The sequence below is a fragment of the Mytilus trossulus genome, chromosome 5 (genome assembly GCF_036588685.1).
Source record: "Mytilus trossulus isolate FHL-02 chromosome 5, PNRI_Mtr1.1.1.hap1, whole genome shotgun sequence".
Classification (NCBI taxonomy): Eukaryota; Metazoa; Mollusca; class Bivalvia; order Mytilida; family Mytilidae; genus Mytilus; species Mytilus trossulus.
Window position 1 is genome coordinate 86,330,705 of NC_086377.1, and position 20,945 is coordinate 86,351,649.

Below are 20,945 nucleotides of genomic sequence, written 5' to 3' on the forward strand. Positions count from 1 at the left end.
GTGGCAGTCTTAATTTTCCTGACCTGCATACTCTGTTTCAGGACCTAAATGTACCTATTGTATGCATTGTTAATTTTTCTTGTCCTGAATATGCATGAAATATTTGCCACTGGATGGTAAGCAACCATCAATCAATCAATCATTGATCTTGCTTTTCTGTGACTCCCAACATTTTGAAGTGTATATGCCAATTCACTTGTCAGAATTAGCCCAACAATGATAGATTTGAGCCGTTCAGTGGGGGATCCAAGGGGGGTGGGTGTTTCTGGGGTTGAAACCCACCCTTTTTTTGGTCTATCAATGCATTTGAATAGGATCAAATAGTTTGAACCCCCCTTTACTCGGGGTTGAAAACCCCCCCTTTTAAAAAAAAATAAATGGCTGGATCCGCCACTACTGTTGCTTCTGATACATGATGTTATCATGGCAACATGTACAACACCTGCACTGTGTCCTGCCACCAATTGGATTCATAAATTTTTATTTAGGTTTTTGGTGGCAGAATCCTAGATAAATCTGATGAGGAAACGCATTACATCTGCCACCAAAAACCTAAATAAAAAATGACTAGGATACACACTACATAATGTATGGTGGAAAGAACAAATGAATGTGCATAAAGTACCTTTAAAATCTATGTAAATTTGTACATGTTTTAGGCACCAAATATGCTCTTACATTTTACAATTGACTGTACAGTGTACATGTATATTGACACATTTATTCTTTAGAAATTCCTAATGTTTGCTATAACAATAAAAAGATATGGTGGTACATGTACTGTATTGCATTTTCAATCTTTTAATCTGGCCAGTGATTACTGCTGTCAAACACTTTGACTGTTCTACATGTAACACGCTATTATTTGAACTTGAATTTTTTTTTTTTCAGTTCACATAATAGCCTGTTACATGTATAAATATTATTTCAAAATAAGTTATCTAGTTTCACTTGATGTACAGAATTGTCAGAATGGTTGGCTGCTGAAATGTTAGTATGGTTTCTGGATTTTGTTTTGAGACTAATTGCAATTTGATAAATTTGCAGCACAGTATTGTTGATAATTTGTTTATTTTACCTCACAGACGCATACATGTTCTTGCATGAACATGTCGGTTTGTTTTTTTCAAAGGGACCCTGGAGAGATTTTGGGGTTTTTAACACAGCTTTTACTGATTCATTGTAGTTGGAAAACACCACTATAAGTGTAACAGATGGGAGTTCAAGTGTGAAAAGTTCATTAGAATTTTTTTTTAATAGGATAAGGATACATGTACTACATGTTGGATTGTTCAACATGTAGATTTTTGTACATGAATCATGATTGCCATTTATGATTTTATATTTCTATCGTTATTGTTTTTAAACTTTTCATCAAAGTGATCAATATAAAAAAGAAGAACTTAATCTTCTGACAACACAACACTAAAACTCTCTTAGCAAATTGTCGTAAGAAAAGACCATTTTTCCTGGCCCATTTTGACCTCAGGCCCAGCAGCCCAGGCTTGTTAAATTGTTTTCATCATTCAATATGTAAAAATTATATCTACAGCTCAGGTGGATTTTGCTTTGTCCACCCGTCCACAGGTGGAGTGGGCACCAGGTGGGTAAAATTTCTAGCTTGTCCACTCTGCCCACCCATAGGAGTGGACATGCAAGTTCTTTTGTTTTAGCAAAAGACTTGCAAGTACTATCAATTGAAAAAAGCAGATAAGCAATCATAATCAATGATTTTACAAAAAAAAGAGATTATAATTTTAAGGTTATAACGTTAACGGTTGCCTTGTACATTAAGTAATGATCACAAGAAACCCAGTGTTTTGGGGGATAACTCTTTTAAAGGAAAGTGTTCTGTTTAACTGGGTTAATTTCAAAATGGTACAGGTATTAAAAAAAAAGAGGGTAGGAGTTGAAAATGATACAACTTTCCATCATGTCCATAAGCCAAATTACCAAAGAACGAAGATTTGCATAATTACAGAATGCATATTACTGGTTCGGGTTTAAAAATAAATGACAGTTTACCAAAAAAAAAGCAAAAGTAAACAGTCCGAGGTTGTCAAGAAATGAACTTTGTGATAATCTACTGGTTCCCAAAACCTGAAATAATTCCATCATTTGCTTTCAAAATGCCTCTTAAATGTATGTGACCGTCTTTAGCCTGAAATATATACCATACTGATCTTTACAGCATGTTTATGATGACTAAATGAAAACTGCGTCTTCCAAACAAATGTTTACTTTCAGTTTGTGTTTATTGTGACTTTCGATATCATAATCAAAACCAGAATTGTTCCGAAATCCTGTATTTGTGTCAACTCTGCCAATACAGAAAAAAAATCCATATTGGCTGAGTTATTCTGTATTGGCCGAGTTTACACCTTATATTGCATAGGCAGTTTTCATCATATTTAGTTCAATAGCAGTGTAGTTTATTAATAGATGATAATATAATATATGTAGGAAGATAATGTACTTAATAATAACTTCATTGACATATATGTAGACACTCTTTCAACTCCTAAGTTGAAAACAAAGAGAAAACAATTGACAAAACAAAGAAAAAGACCAAGAGACAACAAAACATAGAATACAAAATACTGAACAACGGGAATCCCACCAAAAAACTAAAGGATAATCTTGTTAGCAAGTTTTGAAACATTATTCATTCTATCTGTGAAAATGTCATTTAAAAGGAAAGATTAAAACATTTAAAAATTTTCTTTCTGTATTTCCATTCAATAATCAATGAGCTCTATAAATAGAACTCTATAATAGGGTTAAAAGGTTAGTGAAAGGGACAAGTTATGCAATTTATTACTTGTATTCAGTGTTCAAAATTGATTTTAACCTGAAATTGACCTTTGCTCATTGGATGACCATTGAGAAACAGCTTTGGTCATTCACCTTAGCCTCAGTTTGAATAATGACCTCTTGACCGTTGGGCAGAAGCATCTCAGTGATGAAGAATATAAGGACAATGAGTACAGTGTTCACAATCAGGAAAGATAACTCATGTAGTTACTGGTGATAAGATTTTTTGTGTATTTTAGAATATATGCAACATTTAAAGTAGGAATTGTATTTTGTACATTATTTAAAATGCCAAAAGTTGTCAATGTTTGGTATTATACATGTAGATCTCTAGTTATATTTCACATATTTTGGACATTGTTTGTGTTACTTAGTTATTTTTCAAAATTTTGGTACATTTGTGCTGTGTTATTTCTGTTTGATTTGATTTTTGCTGTAATTAAATAGTTATCCTACCCTTAAGGCTCAATTGTATATAAAAGTTATCCTATCTCATTATTGTGTACACTATTTGAGCATATGAAATTAAGCACACAATGATGATGGTTAAGTCACAGTGTTCTCCTCCAGCTGTTTTTAGTGCTGGCAAGTGGGAGGTCCAAAACAGTTTGATGTACATGTACATTGCAGTTTGGCTGTTATGAGGAGATTTTTTATCTCTTTTAAATCCATGGTTACAATGAGTATAATCTGCACATTTTCGGAGTGATTTTAATTTTAATTTAAAAATGAATTGTTTTTTCATTGTTATAAGCAGATGTGCATGATATAATCATATTTTTAGTGTCACAGTTTGTGAAAATACTTATTGAACTTTATGCACAAAATGTGATGCAACACTAAAAATTGTAGGAGTCCTGTTTCCATTACTGCACTAAAGTCAGATAATGTCTTTTTCTATCATACATCACATACAAAAATGCATGCATCTTTATATACAGTGTAAGTTCGTGGTCTACTGGTAAGACCGATGGCTACAGTGCTGAAGGTCCTGAGTTCGATTCTCACTCGGGGTGCTAAACATATCAGTACATTAGAAGGCTAATTTTTATCCTCTCACACACATCTCTTGTACCCCGACTGGAGTTCAAACTAGAATGGATACATTTGGGGCCTCGGTTGGTCAAAGTTGTCCCCTTCTTTGACCTGGAGATCAATCTTCTGATATATCTGGTTTGTCTGTTTCCCCCGAGTGGCCCCGTGGCTCTCTCAGAGTATTTCGGCTTGCTCCACCACAATAACAGACTTCCCGGTGTCCTAGCACTCCCTTTGTGTTGGGTGGGGATTGAGTGTCCTTGTAAAAATAATTGTCGTATAAATATACATTAGGGACACATCTCCATTAATCCCGTTAGTGAGTGTACATGGATGCCACTGTACCCTTCCAGCTTTCGAGGGGTTCTTCATATATCTGAGGCATTTGCCAGTACATACATAAATACAGTGTACGGACACACTGGGGGACCAGAAAAAAATGTCAGATTAAGCAGTGTGTTGCAAGACTCAGGTTTTTTTCTGCAAGCATAGCCTATTTTGGGACCCTGAAAATGTGTTGGTTAAATCAGAATGTTGTAATACTCGGCTGTTGGATTAGGCAAGTTACACTCTGTATTGCAAATAACATGCATTCTCCGAAAAATTTAGAAAATAGCACCATAAATGTAAAAAATATTAACATAGCACTGGTTTTCCTAAAAATATGCCACCATGCATATGGCCCCTAAACATTCTATTATTAAATCATCCAAGATAGAATATATATACATTGGTTTTCCTAAAAATATGCCACCATGCATATGGCCCCTAAACATTCTATTATTAAATCATCCAAGATAGAATATATATACATTGGTTTTCCTAAAAATATGCCACCATGCATATGGCATCTAAACATTCTATTATTAAATCATCCAAGATAGAATATATATACATTGGTTTTCCTAAAAATATGCCACCATGCATATGGCCCCTAAACATTCTATTATTAAATCATCCAAGATAGAATATATATACATTGGTTTTCCTAAAAATATGCCACCATGCATATGGCATCTAAACATTCTATTATTAAATCATCCAAGATAGAATATATATACATTGGTTTTCCTAAAAATATGCCACCATGCATATGGCCCCTAAACATTCTATTATTAAATCATCCAAGATAGAATATATATACATTGGTTTTCCTAAAAATATGCCACCATGCATATGGCCCCTAAACATTCTATTATTAAATCATCCAAGATAGAATATATATACATATACACCAGGGTACAATGGTACTCTAAGGCCCTGGGGAGAACAGATTGCATTGGATTAGTGGCTAACAGGGTACAATGGTACTCTAAGGCCCTGGGGAGAACATATTGCATTGGATTAGTGGCTAACAGGGTACAATGGTACTCTAAGGCCCTGGGGAGAACATATTGCATTGGATTAGTGGCTAACAGGGTACAATGGTACTCTAAGGCCCTGGGGAGAACATATTGCATTGGATTAGTGGCTAACAGGGTACAATGGTACTCTAAGGCCCTGGGGAGAACAGATTGCATTGGATTAGTGGCTAACAGGGTACAATGGTACTCTAAGGCCCTGGGGAGAACATATTGCATTGGATTAGTGGCTAACAGGGTACAATGGTACTCTAAGGCCCTGGGGAGAACATATTGCATTGGATTAGTGGCTAACAGGGTACAATGGTACTCTAAGGCCCTGGAGAACAGATTGCATTGGATTAGTGGCTAACAGTGCAGACTATTTATCTTGATATAAGTATTCAGTGCAGATGTAGTTTATCTTTAAACTTGTATTCACACTGTCCATATATATTTGTTCATCTAACCATTTCACCGGAAACATAGTTATGAACAATGTCATAATATATGTTCCGGTTGGAACAAATATTCTTTACCTAAGGCAAGGCCTTTATTCTGTAAGGAACAAATACTGTTATTCTAAGAAAGTGGTGCCCCTAAGGTTTTGACCACCAAAATTTGCATAGAACTGGCAAAATTTCAGTATTTTGCAATAGAAATGATAGTGTTAGCCATGTATTTCTCTCATGGACCATGGGAGGAAAAATATTTCAAGATCTTTGCTGTTATATTTGTTGCAAAGGAAATAATATAAGAGACTATTTCTTCCACTTGATACTTAATTACATTAATTTGGTGATAACATCAACTGGATGTAAATAATGATTTGAACTTTTATATTTAATAATGCAAATTTTAACCATGATTATTTTTGTTTGTATCACAGGGAACAATGGGAACAATGAACCACTGTTATCAGGATTAGTGGTCAACAGTCAGGACGGCCACCATGTTGTGGCACAGAAGAACGGCAAACTTTTGTTAAACTGTTCTGTGGAGGTGAAGTCCTCCGAGTATGGTGTTCCTAATATAACGTGGAGGAAGGATGGTGTATTAATAGACTTTGACAATCGTATACAGAAAGTACAGAATGGGTCCCTGTACTTTAAACGTGTATGGCATAAAAAGAAGAAGAATATATCGGACGAGGGGATGTATGAGTGTTTAGTACAGAATAAAATAGGCAGCATTATAGCTAGACGGGTCACTCTTGAAGTAGCAAGTAAGTACATCTATAATGTTTAGGTCAGAATAGAATATGGCAACAGTCTTATCTATATTAAACAAGAGAAACACTTATGAACCACAGCAACAATCGACAACCACTGAACATGCTGTACATCATGTTTCTGCACAGAACTTTGTTTTCCATTCATTTGATGTAGTTGTGCTTTCATTTTGCCATTTGATTACAGACTGTCCAATTGGAAATTCCGAATGTTCTGGGGGGTTCAGTATTTTTGTAATTTTCCTTTTTACATTATTTTGAATTCATTCATGAGACCTGAAGAAAAGAAAATATCACCTTAGAAGTTGTCAACCAAAAGAAGGAACAAAAACATCGAAAAAGGTCGAGATGTTTAGTAAATAATTCATAAAATGCATAATTGTATAAATGGGATCCTTCAATTCACCATGAAGTCTCCCTCTCCAGTGCCAGACATGTTAATTCTCCCTAAAATTCTAAAGTGTAATGAAAATATGCAACATTTTCGGCATGTTCATTTATGGTCTCTGTTTAAAAATAGATTATTATTTTTGACCAATTAGAAAATTTTCGGTTTAATTCAGCATTTGATCATGTGAAGGATGCATAAATATATTATATATTCATACTTTTCATGGGGGTTAAGTCAAGGTCTTTAAAAATTTCCCTCAACTCAACCAAGAAACTCAAAAAAAGGTATTCAAGAAAAAATCACTGATTCACAAAATAATTTGATTCCTGCTGGTCCTTGAAGAAAAGTTGCTGGTCCTTGAAGAAAAGCTGCTGGTCCTTGCTATTATCTCTATTTAAAAATACCAAAATTATGTTGGTCCTAGACCTAAGTCACCTTGCAAAATTGTTGGTGGTCAAAACTGCAGGACCATTACTCTTTGAAAACTGACAATTACTCTTTGAAGACTGACAATTACTCTTTGAAAACTGACAATTATGCATGCTGATAGGCAAAACCAAATAAAAAGTTTTTTTCTGGTTGTCCAATAAACTCATCATAGATACCTGGGCAGGACTAAATTTAGTATACGCCAGACGCTCTTTTCGTTTACAAAAGAATTGTCAGTGACGCTCGAATCCAAAAAAGTTAAAAAGGCAAAATAAAGTACGAAGTTGAAGAGAATTGAGGATCAAAATTCCTAAAAGTTTTGCCAAATACAGCTAAGGTAATCTATGCCTGAGGAAGAAAAGCCTTAGTATTTCAAAAAAATCAAAAATTTGTAAATAGTAAATTTATAAATATAACCATATCAATGACAATTCATGTCAGCAACTGACCCTTAAACATAAAAAAATATTATCTTATCTCATAAGTTATTTTGTTATTTCATTTACAAAACATGATCCCAAATTATAAATTAGTTAATAAAAAACAGGGCAGTTATGAATTCAAATTGGGCGAGTTTGGATTTAATTCTAATGACCAAATTGACTCAAACATCCTAACTGATTTGCAAATCACCCTTTTATAATTTTTTTGCAAAACATAATTTTGTTAAAAAATATTTAATCTCCACTGAACATGTTGAAATAAATCTTTAAACTGACAATCCTTATTATTTGTAGTGTTTATATAATTTGTTGAGGTTAAAATCTAAAATGCATGAAATTGTTGAATGAACCCTTTAATTGATGTTTCTTTCTTTATTTACAGCTGAATTTTATTTTAAATTTACATTGAATTGGAATTTTTATAGCCCAGGAAAAATCAATACCAAATCTCACAAGTCAAAATCCTATAAATTAACACATTTTTTCTATCGGAACATTCTTAAACGGATTAGAAGGGCAAACATAAAGTTTAATTCCTTTTAAGCTATGTTTTTACATTTTCAATTTTAAAACCCTTTATAATCTTAAATCAAATATTTGTAAACAAAGAGTAAATAGTACCCCTCTATGTAGCCCCATAATTCCCTGATGTGTGACCCATTCAGGAAAGGTCACATCAGGTCATTTACGTGAAGAAGAATACATTTGTAAATAGAACATTTTTTGCAACTTAAATAGAAAGAAGTGTATTTTATTTGTGTTTCTGTAATGATAAACATCATAATTAGGATAATACTGATATAGATTGTACAATATTCCAGGGCATAGAGAAGGGACTATTTTTTTTTATTTGTGGGTCAGCTTATGGCTGAAATAGTGCCAAGGTGTTGAGGTACTGGAAGGGAATATGTGCTTGCTCCAATAACAAAACATGTTCATAAGTTAATAAAGAGGTTAATATACCAACATCTTTTCTTTAGCCACAAAAAGTATTCAAGTCTTGTAGGGATAAATAATTAAGTAGTTCTGAGGCCTTTTTAGGAGAAAAAAAAACTGTAAAAATTTTTTTTTTTGCTAGCAATTTTATTAAGAATTTGTCAATATAAATATTAGGAATGTGTAACTGAGGATTTTGTAAAGTACATAGCATCTGTAAATTCTAATTTAAAACAGCTGTAAAAAAAATAATTGAATAAAGAAATATGTCAAAATGCATAATTTGACATTTTTATTTTCATGAATTATAATAATATATTAATAAATATTAATATTAAACATTGTGAAAAACTCTACATGAAAGGCAATATTATACAAGTTGTAATTATTAAGGAATTTTGTTTTTTTTATACTTGCATGTAAATATATAATAATTCAATGATTGGACACATTTTGTGCCACAAGCCTATTTTCTTGATGTCAACATGACCTTCAAAGATTGCTGATTGACATGTGACCTTGTGGGTGTTTATAAAAATACAAGGTGCAGCATTATAATGAGGATTTAACTCTCTTCGATTGTTTTACCAGTATTATTAGAGAAAAAAATATCTATTTTTATATAACATTGATTTTTTGCTGCTAGTGTAAAACGTCTATAAGGGAAATGAAAATTACAAAAATATTGAATTCCAAGGAAAATTTGAAACAGAAAGTTGCTTATCAAATGGCAATAGCAAAGCTCACATACTTCAAAGGAATGGAAACAACTGTCATACTCTTGACCTGGCTCAGGCATTTTTTTATGTAGAAAATGGGGCCACAATTAAAAATATTTTGGTTTGCCTACCCAAAGGTTGAGACAGTGGGTAGGTAGGTACGCGTTTTTTTTTTTTTTTTTTCAAAAAGAGAAATTGAAGTATCAGGTGTTTATAAGTCTTCATGTCTATCTGATTAAAAAAAAACTTCTTCAAATCAGGACAATAAAAGAATTTGAGTAGGCAGTTTTTTTCTGGGTAGGTAGCGTTTTGGCAAACAAACATTCTTTTTTATGGCCTGGTGAATTAACCTGGTTTTATAGCTTGCTTAATTCCTCAATTACAAGTACATGACAGTTGCAATTCTATTTCAACTTTTCCTTAGATAGCTTGGAAAGACCTTCTAATTATAAGAAGACATGATATGCAATATGGTTATAAAGAAAAGAAAGATACTTTTTAGTAGATACAAGAAGATGTGGTATGAGTGCCAATGTGACAGCTCTCCATCCAAGTCACAATTTGTAAAAGTAAACCATTATAAATATATGTCAAAGTATGGTCTTCAGCACAGCAAAAGTTCGGAAACCCTGTAGAGAAATAAATATTTGTTATTATATTTTTAGGCATAGCTAAAGAGTATAGCTCTGAACCTGTAGATAAAAGTGTTGATAAAGGGGGCGTGGCACGGTTCGAGTGTAAGATCAAAGCAGTGCCCCCTCCTCTGTACACATGGATCAAAGATGAAGTCCAGTTAGCAACAAATGACAGGTAAATAATTCATTGTATATACTCCTTTCACTTGCAGTGATCAGGTAAATAATTCATTGTATATACTCCTTTCACTTGCAGGTAAATTATTCATTGTATATACTCCTTTGACTTGCAGGTAAATTATTCATTGTATATACTCCTTTCACTTGCAGTCATCTTGCCATTGCTCGTCATTTACAAAATAATTTTGAAAATTATTATAGATGCTTTAAATCACAAAAATGATCAGCAAGGCAAGATCTACTAACAAGTCAAAGTTTGCCGATATAGTTAGTAGGAGTGATTGCCTTGAAATGAGGATTTTTTTACCCACAAAAACTGAAGAAGATGGAGAGAAACTAAGCAGAAAAAATGATGATCAATACAAGATCAACAGAACAGTGATTTTTGTCATGAATTCTTATCAACATTGTTAGAGGGTGTCCAGTGTTGACCAAAGTCAGCCCGGTGCATTAACATATGCGTGCAAAAATCATTATGTTTGCGCACAGCTTTTGATAACATTTGCGCGCATTTTTTTACAGGTAAACTCAGGTAAAATACAGATAATAATACTTATTTATTCATTAAATTGTTCTATTTTTACAAATATAAGTACCTCTTTCTTTAGTATAAGTCTCCTGCTCACCAACGAGGAGGTGGAAGTCGGATTTAGTAGATATAGGAAGATGTGGTATAAGTGCCAATGTGACAACTCCCCATCCAAATAACAATTTATAAAAGTAACAACAAGCTATAAATGGTTCCAAAATTACAAGACTTAGTGTAAAACCATTCAAACGGGAAAACCAACAGTCTAATCTATATAAAAAACAAGTTACAAAAAAAAAGTGTTCATTGAAAACTTCTATTACGATAATGGACAAAGACAAAGACGTATAAATTACATAAACAAACGACAACTACTGTACATCAGATTCCTGACTTAGGCCAGGTGCAAACATTTGTAGAGGGATTAAACGTTTTAATGGTACCAAACCTTCTCCCTTTTTCTGAAACAATAGTATAACATCACAACATAGAAAAACACGCGATAAAATATAAGGCTAAACTAATCAAAAAGCGTAACACACTATGAAACAATAAATTTGATCCCTAGATTCTTAATTTTGCACAACCAACTTAGGCTTAAATGAAAACGGCAGCAGTCTTTTCTAGTATCTGGAAACACAGATTTAAATGCATTGTGCATTGCGATTTTAAAGTCAACATGTACGATCCTTGGTTTAAACATAATGTTTCTGTATGTACACTACGAAGATATCATGTTGAGCTAAACAGTGTAAATTTCCTCTGTTTTGGATGGTACGAGAGCTAATACCAGTGGTATATAATGTCCCAATATAAGTACATGAAAAGCGAAAAGTTGTTCAAAATATTTTGTACAGTACTGTGGATTCATTTATTTTCGTGGGTATCAATTTTTTGTGGATAGAGAAAAAAGGACGTTTCGTGGTATACGTAAATTCGTGGATCGCTGATTACAAAAGAAAAAAAAATCAGATGCGTAATTCGTGTATTCCTTTTTGATTTAGAAGCTCATATAACCTCCTTGGTTTGATCAATAATAAAACAAACAAAAAAGAAGGAATTCATTGAAAAAGTTTTGAATTGTCAAAATCCTCGCTTGGTCATTTTAGGTTGAAAACTTCTATTACAATAATGGACAAAGACAACTAATTATTTGTTTGTTTTACAATTTATAAATGCTTGTAGGGATTCTATGAGACAATCAAAACTTTATGATTGAAAGCTCATTTCCCTAATCACGATATAATAAACAGTCATATAAGTCAAAGGTGTGAAAATGAATATTCCTGTCATAAACATTATTACCTACAGGCAATATCCCGTACTTAATCCTATTGATTTTTAATCACTAGTTAACCAAACTATGACACGGTAATTAAAAACTTGCAGTTATTTTCCATGAACAGTTTTAATCGATTTTAAAAAGTAAATTATCACTGATATTGGATATATTTTTTATTGATTTAATTAAAACACTTGTATCTTTTAATAAAAAACACGTTTTATGTTACAATGTTTATCGCTAGTCAACACTATACTAAAACTGCATACCATAACTGGAAATAAACATCCGACTTCTTACACATTTATCGGGATTATTCTTCGTTGATTTCTTAAATTCATGGTTCGCTGTGACCCACGAAAACCATGAAAATTGGTATACCACGAATAAAAATGAATCCAAAGTATACTGAAAGTTCCGTCAATGAAAAGTTATTATTTAATTATGATTTAATTCAAAATTATATTTTACCTGAGTTTACCTGTAAAATGAATGCGCGCAAACGTAATCAAAAGCTGCTCGCAAACGTAAAACATTTTAATCCACAAATGCGTGCAAACGTAGTGCACCCAGTCAGCCACACAGACTCATTACAGCACCTAGTTTGTTTCCTAAAAAGAAATATTTATTTCCTCAAAAATGTGGTAGTATAATAAGCATCATGACCTTTGCATCATACTTTTACAGAGAAGACTTATTGGTAAATGACTGTAATCCAACACAAAAAGATAGACAAACTATTGTGTTTTATTTTTTTTCCCAGGTATATCATTATAAACTCAGGGATTCTGCAGATTTTACATGTGACTGCAGACGATGCGGGCCAATACAGTTGTCATGCTACCTCAGGGGGACTACATCATCTCCCCGATACAGTTAATAGTATTACTTGGAAAAGAAGTTCTGAAGCCTACCTCACAGTCAAATCAGGTACAACATACAGTAAATAAGTGCAGTTTGTAAATATTTTTTCTTGACGTTAATTTTGTCTGTGTATTCGTATAACAGAAGATTCTCCTTTGACACAATATATACAAAACAGGGGGTTCTTATTTGCTTGAAATAATAAAAGGTCAAGAACCATTGAAAATGCTAACGACAGTTCCTGCATGAGAAATCAAGGGTTCTGTCTGTATAAAGCATCAGTATAAAGAATAGTAGGAACTTGACTTTCAATATTTAAAACAATGAAAAGTCCCCTCCTAGAAAAGATAGGATCCAAACCTTATCCGCATTAATTTGAAACCCTGAATAAAATTGTTTGAAACTTTAATGTAGGTAATGTCATTATTACCACAAGTGAACATACACTGAAGGAATAATTTTAATATTTATTACAGGGAATAGAATAAAGGAGTAGGGGCAATAAGGCCCTTATTTGGCCATAAAAATTACTGCAAATTTAAAAGTTATCATACATATTTTTAAATTACTGAAAACTTGACTAAGGTATAAGGTACATTTGTACTAAGAAAAACAAAACAAAATTGACATCAAACAAGTTACCATGGCAACGAATCATGACCTAATTTGCATATTTTGTTAAATTTCGTGATTTTCCTTGTTTTTTCATCAAATTTTAAGTATATTTTAGATTGAAAAAAGTATGTGCGCACCCAAGAAATAACTTTATATTTGTAGAGATTATGCCAAAAGTTATAATAAAGCTTCTGTTCAATTATTTTGTTGTTTCTCAGCTGCGCAGGATGTTTCCTCAATGGAAATATTGATAAAAAAACTGCATAAATTCTGTATTTTCCATCGTTTTTGTGAAAACAATACATATTATGATGTAATTGTGACGTCATCAGATAAAAATCTTTCTGTTTTTAATTTATATTTTTTGACCCTATGCATTTCTGAACATTATGTGCCAATTTGAAATGGTTATCAAACATTTTATTTTGCCCCTACTCCTTTTATATTTATTACAGGAAATAGAATAAATTTAATATTTATTACAGGGAATAAAATAAATTTAATATTTATTACAGGGAATAGAATAAATTAATATTTATTACAGGGAATAGAATAAATTTAATTTTTATTACAGGGAATAGAATAAATAAAATATTTATTACAGGGAATAGAATAAATTTTAATATTTATTACAGGGAATAAACCAAGACCAGCTAAGATAGTTGCTGGACCATCAGATACAGTTGCTCAGTCTGGTCAAACAGTGGTGCTAGAATGTCTGGTCGATGGTAGTCCCAGACCTATTGTTAAATGGAGAAGAGAAGGTAATTAAAAAGTTACATAAACAATATAGAAAAGAAGATGTGGTATGAGTGCCAATGAGACAACTCTCCACCCAAGTCACAATGTGTAAAAGTAAACAATTATAGGCCATAGTTCAGCCTTCACAGAGCCTTACCATCGAACCGCAAGCTCAAAGAGCCCCAAAATGACTATAAGAAAATATATGAGAAAAGAAAAACTGGCTGTTAACTGATTTAAACATTTAAACAGGCGTCAACCTTCATCCTAACCTGAGACAGTAGTGTTATAACATTGCAATATGAAAACGACATTAAAAAAAACCCACATTAAATGCATGAGATAGCAATAATAATTGGTCTGATAGACACCTCCATAAAAATTGAGCATTTTTCATGCCTAACACATGAAGTTATCACTTTTGAAAGGACAGAATGGATTGAAACCTATTTGAAAGGAGCTAATTCTGACAAATGTGAATGTAGAAAAGAAATTGACCAAAACTCTCTGATACTGTAAATTCAGATATTAATGCCAGGTTTTTATTATTGCGAAAATGCGAAAGTTGTATATAAAACCAAATGTAGAATAATTGAAACAAGAAAACTTATATAACATTGCTGAGTGTATTGGAGTTTTAAAATTATACAGCGACCTAAAAACAAGCAAGGTGGTTCCATGGTTGCACTTGTCTACATGAATTAACCTGATTTAACTTGACTGACCTATTAACACAGGTTTGACTATTGGCTACACCAATATAGCAGTATAAGGAGTAATTTTAAAAGAGATATATATATATATATATTTTATGTATTTATGGTGATAGCCAAAATATAAAACACAAATCAGACAAAATAAGAAGATGTGGTATCATGGACATTTAGACAACTTTTCACCAGAGACCAAATGATATCTGGTGTGTGTTAACTTTGAATTTGTTGTTAATTTCTGTTGTATTTTTTAGATGGTAAAAACATCACGAAAGCCGTGTTACAGGGGACAAATCTAAAACTGTTAGAATTGGAAGAGAAAGACACAGGCAGTTATATATGTGAAGTTTCTAGTCAAAATGGACCTTTGATTACTGCTAAGGCTAACCTCGTAGTTACAAGTAAGGCTATTGTTAACATATAAAATAAATGTTAAATAGTTTATATCTTATTATTGTAAATTATTGGAGAATCAACAACTAGTTTAATATTGTAAATTTACCTGCAGAAACAACAACTAATTCATTAAAATTTACCTGCAGAAACAACAAATAATTTATTAAAATTTACCTACATTAATAAGCCCTAATTTATAAATTTAAATTTAACTTCAGAAACTAATTATTTATTATCTTTTTGTAGCCCCACCTGTAATAATAGAGAAACCTAAAAACCAGAAGTTTCCCCGGTCACGTGTTATTATATTTACGTGTGATGCAGAAGGATCTCCTAAGCCTAAGATCACCTGGTACAAGGATGGACAGAGGACGTTAATCAGCAACACTCATGGCAGATATAAAGTAAGAGTTATTGATTAAAGTTTTCTATTGTCGTCTCTGATTGGTCAATCTGTTTGAGCTTTTGTTTGCTTTTTTGTTCCGTTGAATAGATCTATACAATTGCTATTGTTCTGTGTAGTTAACTCACTGATTAATATATATGAGTAAAAAAATCATCTTCTAAATACATGCTGTGATATAGTTTGCCTTAAATTACCAGAGGATTAAGGCTATTTACCGTGGAGAAAAATCCTGACTTGTAAAAAAAAATGGTTTAAAATTATTCCCAAAACATCATTTTTTTCCTAAACAGCAGTGCAACCTAAGTATTTATTGTGCATAAAAACAAACTGAAAATCACTCATTTAAACATTTGCCATGCCTAAAATGACTTTGTGCAGGTCTTATTTCAAAGAAGGGTTTGACTCTTGAAAGGGGGTCTGCAAATTGGATTTTCAGTCAAATTCATGGGTTATTCTTAATTTCCCAATTTTCTAAAAATGACGCATATTTTCCCAATAAAAAAGGTTAGAGCTAGTTTTGAAAAGAGCCAACATTACTACTGACATGAAAATACATGGTTCAAATCTCTCAAAACTGTGTGATGTCGTATTATGATACAATAAAAGTTGCAATAATATATTTTCAAATTCATAAAAAGGATACAAATTATTATTCCAATTTTATTTGTTACAGATAAAAGATGAAGGGAGACAACTGGTGATAGAGCAGACGGTAGTGGAGGATTCTGGGTATTATCAGTGTATAGCTGAGAACAGTGTTGACTTTGTATCAGCATTCGCCAGGCTTCTCATTGAAAAAGACGGTAGGTTGAATGCCATAATTATATAATCTTATTTTGAAACATGCAATTTCTTAATTTGTAAAATGTAATATTGTTATTTGTAATATGTATTTTTTACATTCCTTTCATTAAATTCTACACTTGAAGAAGTTTTACAATTGTAGAATGAACCAGTTCCAGAATATTCTGAAGGAGGTTGCTGTGGATATATGTAAACTCGTACCTTAGCCAACTCATTCCAAATATTTTATTATTTATATGCAATAAAATATTCATGTTCTTTTATTTAGTATACATTATACTACATTTTACAAATTACGAAATGTATAACTACGGCTGATATTCCCTCTCATAAAATACCAGTTGAAAATGCCTGTAAATAATTCTAAAACACTTCGGGAGTGTTAAAATGAATCAAAATCACCAAATTGAAAAATACAATTGAAAAACTTTTGTATGTTTAAACAGGATGTTTGAACAGCACATGCAAATGAAATAATTGCGGTGAGAGTGCAGAAAATCCATGCTTGATTGATTCCAGTAGAACACGACTTTAAAAGTTAAAAAAAATCCTTTCAATATTTTTTGAAGAAAAAAAAAAGAGAAAATGCCTACCTACCTACCCACTGTCTCAACCTTTGGGTAGGGTTTGGGCAAACCAAAATGTTTTTAAGTGTGGCCTAGATACAAGATGTTAAATGTATTACAAATTTTGTAAAGGAATTTATGCAGACTTTACCAAAACCCGGATATTAGATTTCTGCGAAGATTTTCTAAAACTATGAAAGTGAATGAATCCACAGTAATATATTCATCTGAAATAGGAATTTTTATTTGAGTAAATTCATGTGAATGACTCAACATAACTGATTATTTGTAATTACAGACACAGCCCCTGGAAAACCAAATGTCAGCGCTGAGGCAGTGTCCAGTAGAAGTATAAAAGTCTCATGGTATAGACCTGCTAACAAGAAATGTCCCATTTTGGCGTACTCTGTCACAATGAAAGTGGCAGACACTGGAAGTAAGTCAACTTTGCCTTTTCAGAATCTAAAGGACTATTGGTAAAATGAAAATAAAGTTACTTAATTATACCCCGCTTTGAAAGAAAGGGGGTATAGTGTTTTACCTCTGTCTGTCCTTCAATCCATTCATCCATCCATCCTTCCTTCAGTCACATGAAATTTTTTTGTCACATTTTTCTCAGGAACTACACTTCATGGATTTCTGAAATTTAGTTTCAGGCTTGATATAAGTCAACTAATTACCGTGTAATGCGTTTTCAGATTCATCACTGGATAACTTCCTGTTTACAGAACACTTGTATGATTTTAAACATGATACCCAAGTTGAAAATTTTCATCACATTTTTCTCAGGAACTACAATACAAGGATTTCTGAAATTTGATTCAAGGTAGATCATAAGTAAAAAAAAATTGAGACAGAATTTTCTTATAATTTGCCGAAATGAAGATTTTACTATGCTTTTTTGAAAAATATAATAAAAAGTATGGGTCACCGTGCTATTTTTCAAGCTATGAAACATTGAAAATTGCCTTAATTTGGTTAGTTTGTTCATGAAAAAACACATAAGATGGCATACAAAAAATTCTATGAGATAGAATTTTGAAATAAACTGTCAGAAGATAGGTTTCATTTAAGAAAATAAAAAGAAAACATGGTGTCACCGAAATTGTTTTCTTGCCACAAATAAAAATTTAAAAAAATCCTTATTAGCCCAGTATAAATTTTGTACTAAAAGAGTTATCTCGCCTTAAATGGCTCATTTGAAAAAAATGATTTTAGATATCCAAAAGTTTGATATTTGTTAAAACATTTTGAATAATACAATAAATTAGCAAGTTTTATTTATATAAATGAACAGTCTAACCATTAAATTGCAAACCTGTTTGCAAATTTGCTGAATAGACCATTTTCGAGTTCATCCGTCACCGTCAAAAAATTATGGACGCCTTTATGACGTCATTTACCAGATAGAGGGGGTCGCCTGTATCCCTGCATTATTTACGTTCATCAAGCGTCTTAGTGATCGTCTTTGTGCAGGATAAACTAGACATAATGGTTGCTCTGTAGGTACCACTGACAATTCCCTAATGACAGCAGTGTTGATTGTCAATTTTGAGAATTCAATTTGCCGACTAATTCGTACAATATAGAATTATAGTTTTCCAACCACTTGCTCAACATTGGAAGGGAAGTGACGACGCCCCTAAACGCACAAATGACGGTTATAAAGGCGCGTATAATTGACGAGTTTTTTCCGGTGACGGATGAACTCAAAAGTGGTCTATTGGGCTAATAACTAGATTGATTTAGTACTGTGATTGTGCAATCCAAGATGGCAGTATACCACGAATCTACTTTAAGGTTTAATATAAGTCAGCTATACTGTATCATATTTATTATTTTCCAGGTAATGTAGAAACACAAGTGATGTTGGCAACAGATACAATGAAGATGTTCACAGATCTGGTACCTTATACTAATTATACAGTATTTGTGTTAGCCTATACATCAAAGTGTGGGGCAGGGGAACAGTCAGATCCAGTCACAGTGGCTACACTAGAAGATGGTAAGCATTTACTCTAATTTATATACCATTGTAGGGAGGAACAGATATAAACTGGTAAAGCCCTCTCTCCTTTCAGAGCAGGGTAGGCCTAAATTTATATATTGTTTGTTTCCCCAATCCTGACCCTGCCAAGCTAGGTGTGGGTAGGTAGGTAGGTAGGGAAATAATTTTCTTTTTTCAAATTTTTTTAGTCAAACCTTTTTTGCAGGATTGGCCAGGATTGGGGAACAAATTATATTTTATTTTAGGCCTTTTGAAAAAGACTTCATAGAATATTATGGTAGAAACTATCCATGAATTAATTTTTTTTTGTAATACTTTCTAGTTCCAATCAACTTTAAGAGTCCTCACCTAGAGCTATGTTTCTGTAGGATATTGACAAAATGATAGTTATATAAGAGAATTACATGACTTACGTGCAAGGTGAACGTCTAATATCCATACTTTTTATACGACCGCAAATTTTGAAAAAATTTTCGTCGTATATTGCTATCACGTTGGCGTCATCGTCGTCGTCGTCGTCATCCGAATACTTTTAGTTTTCGCACTCTAACTTAAGTAAAAGTGAATAGAAATCTATGAAATTTTAACACAAGGTTTATGACCACAAAAGGAAGGTTGGTATTGATTTTGGGAGTTTTGGTCCCAACATTTTAGGAATAAGGGGCCAAAAAGGGCCCAAATAAGCATTTTCTTGGTTTTCGCACTATAACTTTAGTTTAAGTTAATAGAAATCTATGAAATTTTGACGCAAGGTTGATGACCACAAAAGAAAGGTTGGGAATGATTTTGGGAGTTTTGGTTTCAACAGTTTAGGAATTAGGGGCCAAAAAAGGGCCCAAATAAGCATTATTCTGGGTTTTCGCACAATAACTTTAGTTTAAGTAAATAGAAATCAATGAAATTTAAACATAATGTTTATGACCACAAAAGGAAGATTGTTACTGATTTTGGGAGTTTAGGTCCCAACAGTTTAGGAATTAGGGGCCCAAAAGGGACCCAAATAAGCATTTTTTTTGGTTTTCACACCATAACATTAGTATAATTAAATAGAAATCTATGAAATTTAAACACAAGGTTAATGACCATAAAAGGAAAGTTGGTATTGATTTTGGGAGTTTTGGTCCCAACAGTTTAGGAAAAAGGGGCCCAAAGGGTCCAAAATTAAACTTTGTTTGATTTCATCAAGAATTGAATAAATAGGGTTCTTTGATATGCCAAATCTAACTGTGTATGTAGATTCTTAACTTTTGGTCCCGTTTTCAATTGGTCTACATTAAGGTCCAAAGGGTCCAAAATTAAACTTAGTTTGATTTTAACAAAAATTGAATCCTTGGGGTTCTGTGATATGCTGAATCTAAAAATGAACTTAGATTTTTTATTATTGGCCCAGTTTTCAAGTTGGCCCAAATCGGGGTCCAAAATTTAAACTTTTTTGATTTCATAAAAAATTGAATAAATGGGGTTCTTTGATATGGCAAATCTAACTGTGTATGTAGATTCTTCATTTTTGGTCCCGTTTTCAAATGGCCTACATTAAGGTCCAAAGAGTCCAAAATTAAACTTAAGTTTGATTTTAACAAAAATTAAATTCTTGGGCCTCTTTCATATGCTGAATCTAAACATGTACTTAGATTTTTGATTATGGGCCCAGTTTTTAAATTGGTCCAAATCAGGATCTAATATTATTATATTAAGTATTGTGGAATAGCAAGTCTTTTCAATTGCACAGTATTGTGCAATGGCAAGAAATATCTTATTTCACAATATTGTGAAATAGCTAATTTTTTTTTAATTAGAGTTATCTTTCTTTGTCCAAAAAAGTAAGCAAGAAATATCTTAATGCAAGATTTTTTTTTAATTGGAGTTAT

At 32.5% G+C, this 20,945-nt stretch overlaps 1 protein-coding gene across 1 annotated transcript in view; it reads left to right on the top strand.

The window, feature by feature from the left end:
- Nucleotides 1-20,945, top strand: part of LOC134719236 (protogenin-like) — a 43,931-nt gene that overhangs the window by 2,614 nt on the left and 20,372 nt on the right. The window contains exons 2-10 of the mRNA XM_063582242.1: nt 6,079-6,414; nt 10,004-10,148; nt 12,728-12,894; nt 14,079-14,207; nt 15,152-15,298; nt 15,540-15,697; nt 16,373-16,502; nt 17,368-17,505; nt 18,916-19,074. Of these exons, the coding sequence (XP_063438312.1) occupies nt 6,079-6,414; nt 10,004-10,148; nt 12,728-12,894; nt 14,079-14,207; nt 15,152-15,298; nt 15,540-15,697; nt 16,373-16,502; nt 17,368-17,505; nt 18,916-19,074 (1,509 nt within the window). The remainder of the gene's footprint in view (nt 1-6,078; nt 6,415-10,003; nt 10,149-12,727; nt 12,895-14,078; nt 14,208-15,151; nt 15,299-15,539; nt 15,698-16,372; nt 16,503-17,367; nt 17,506-18,915; nt 19,075-20,945) is intronic.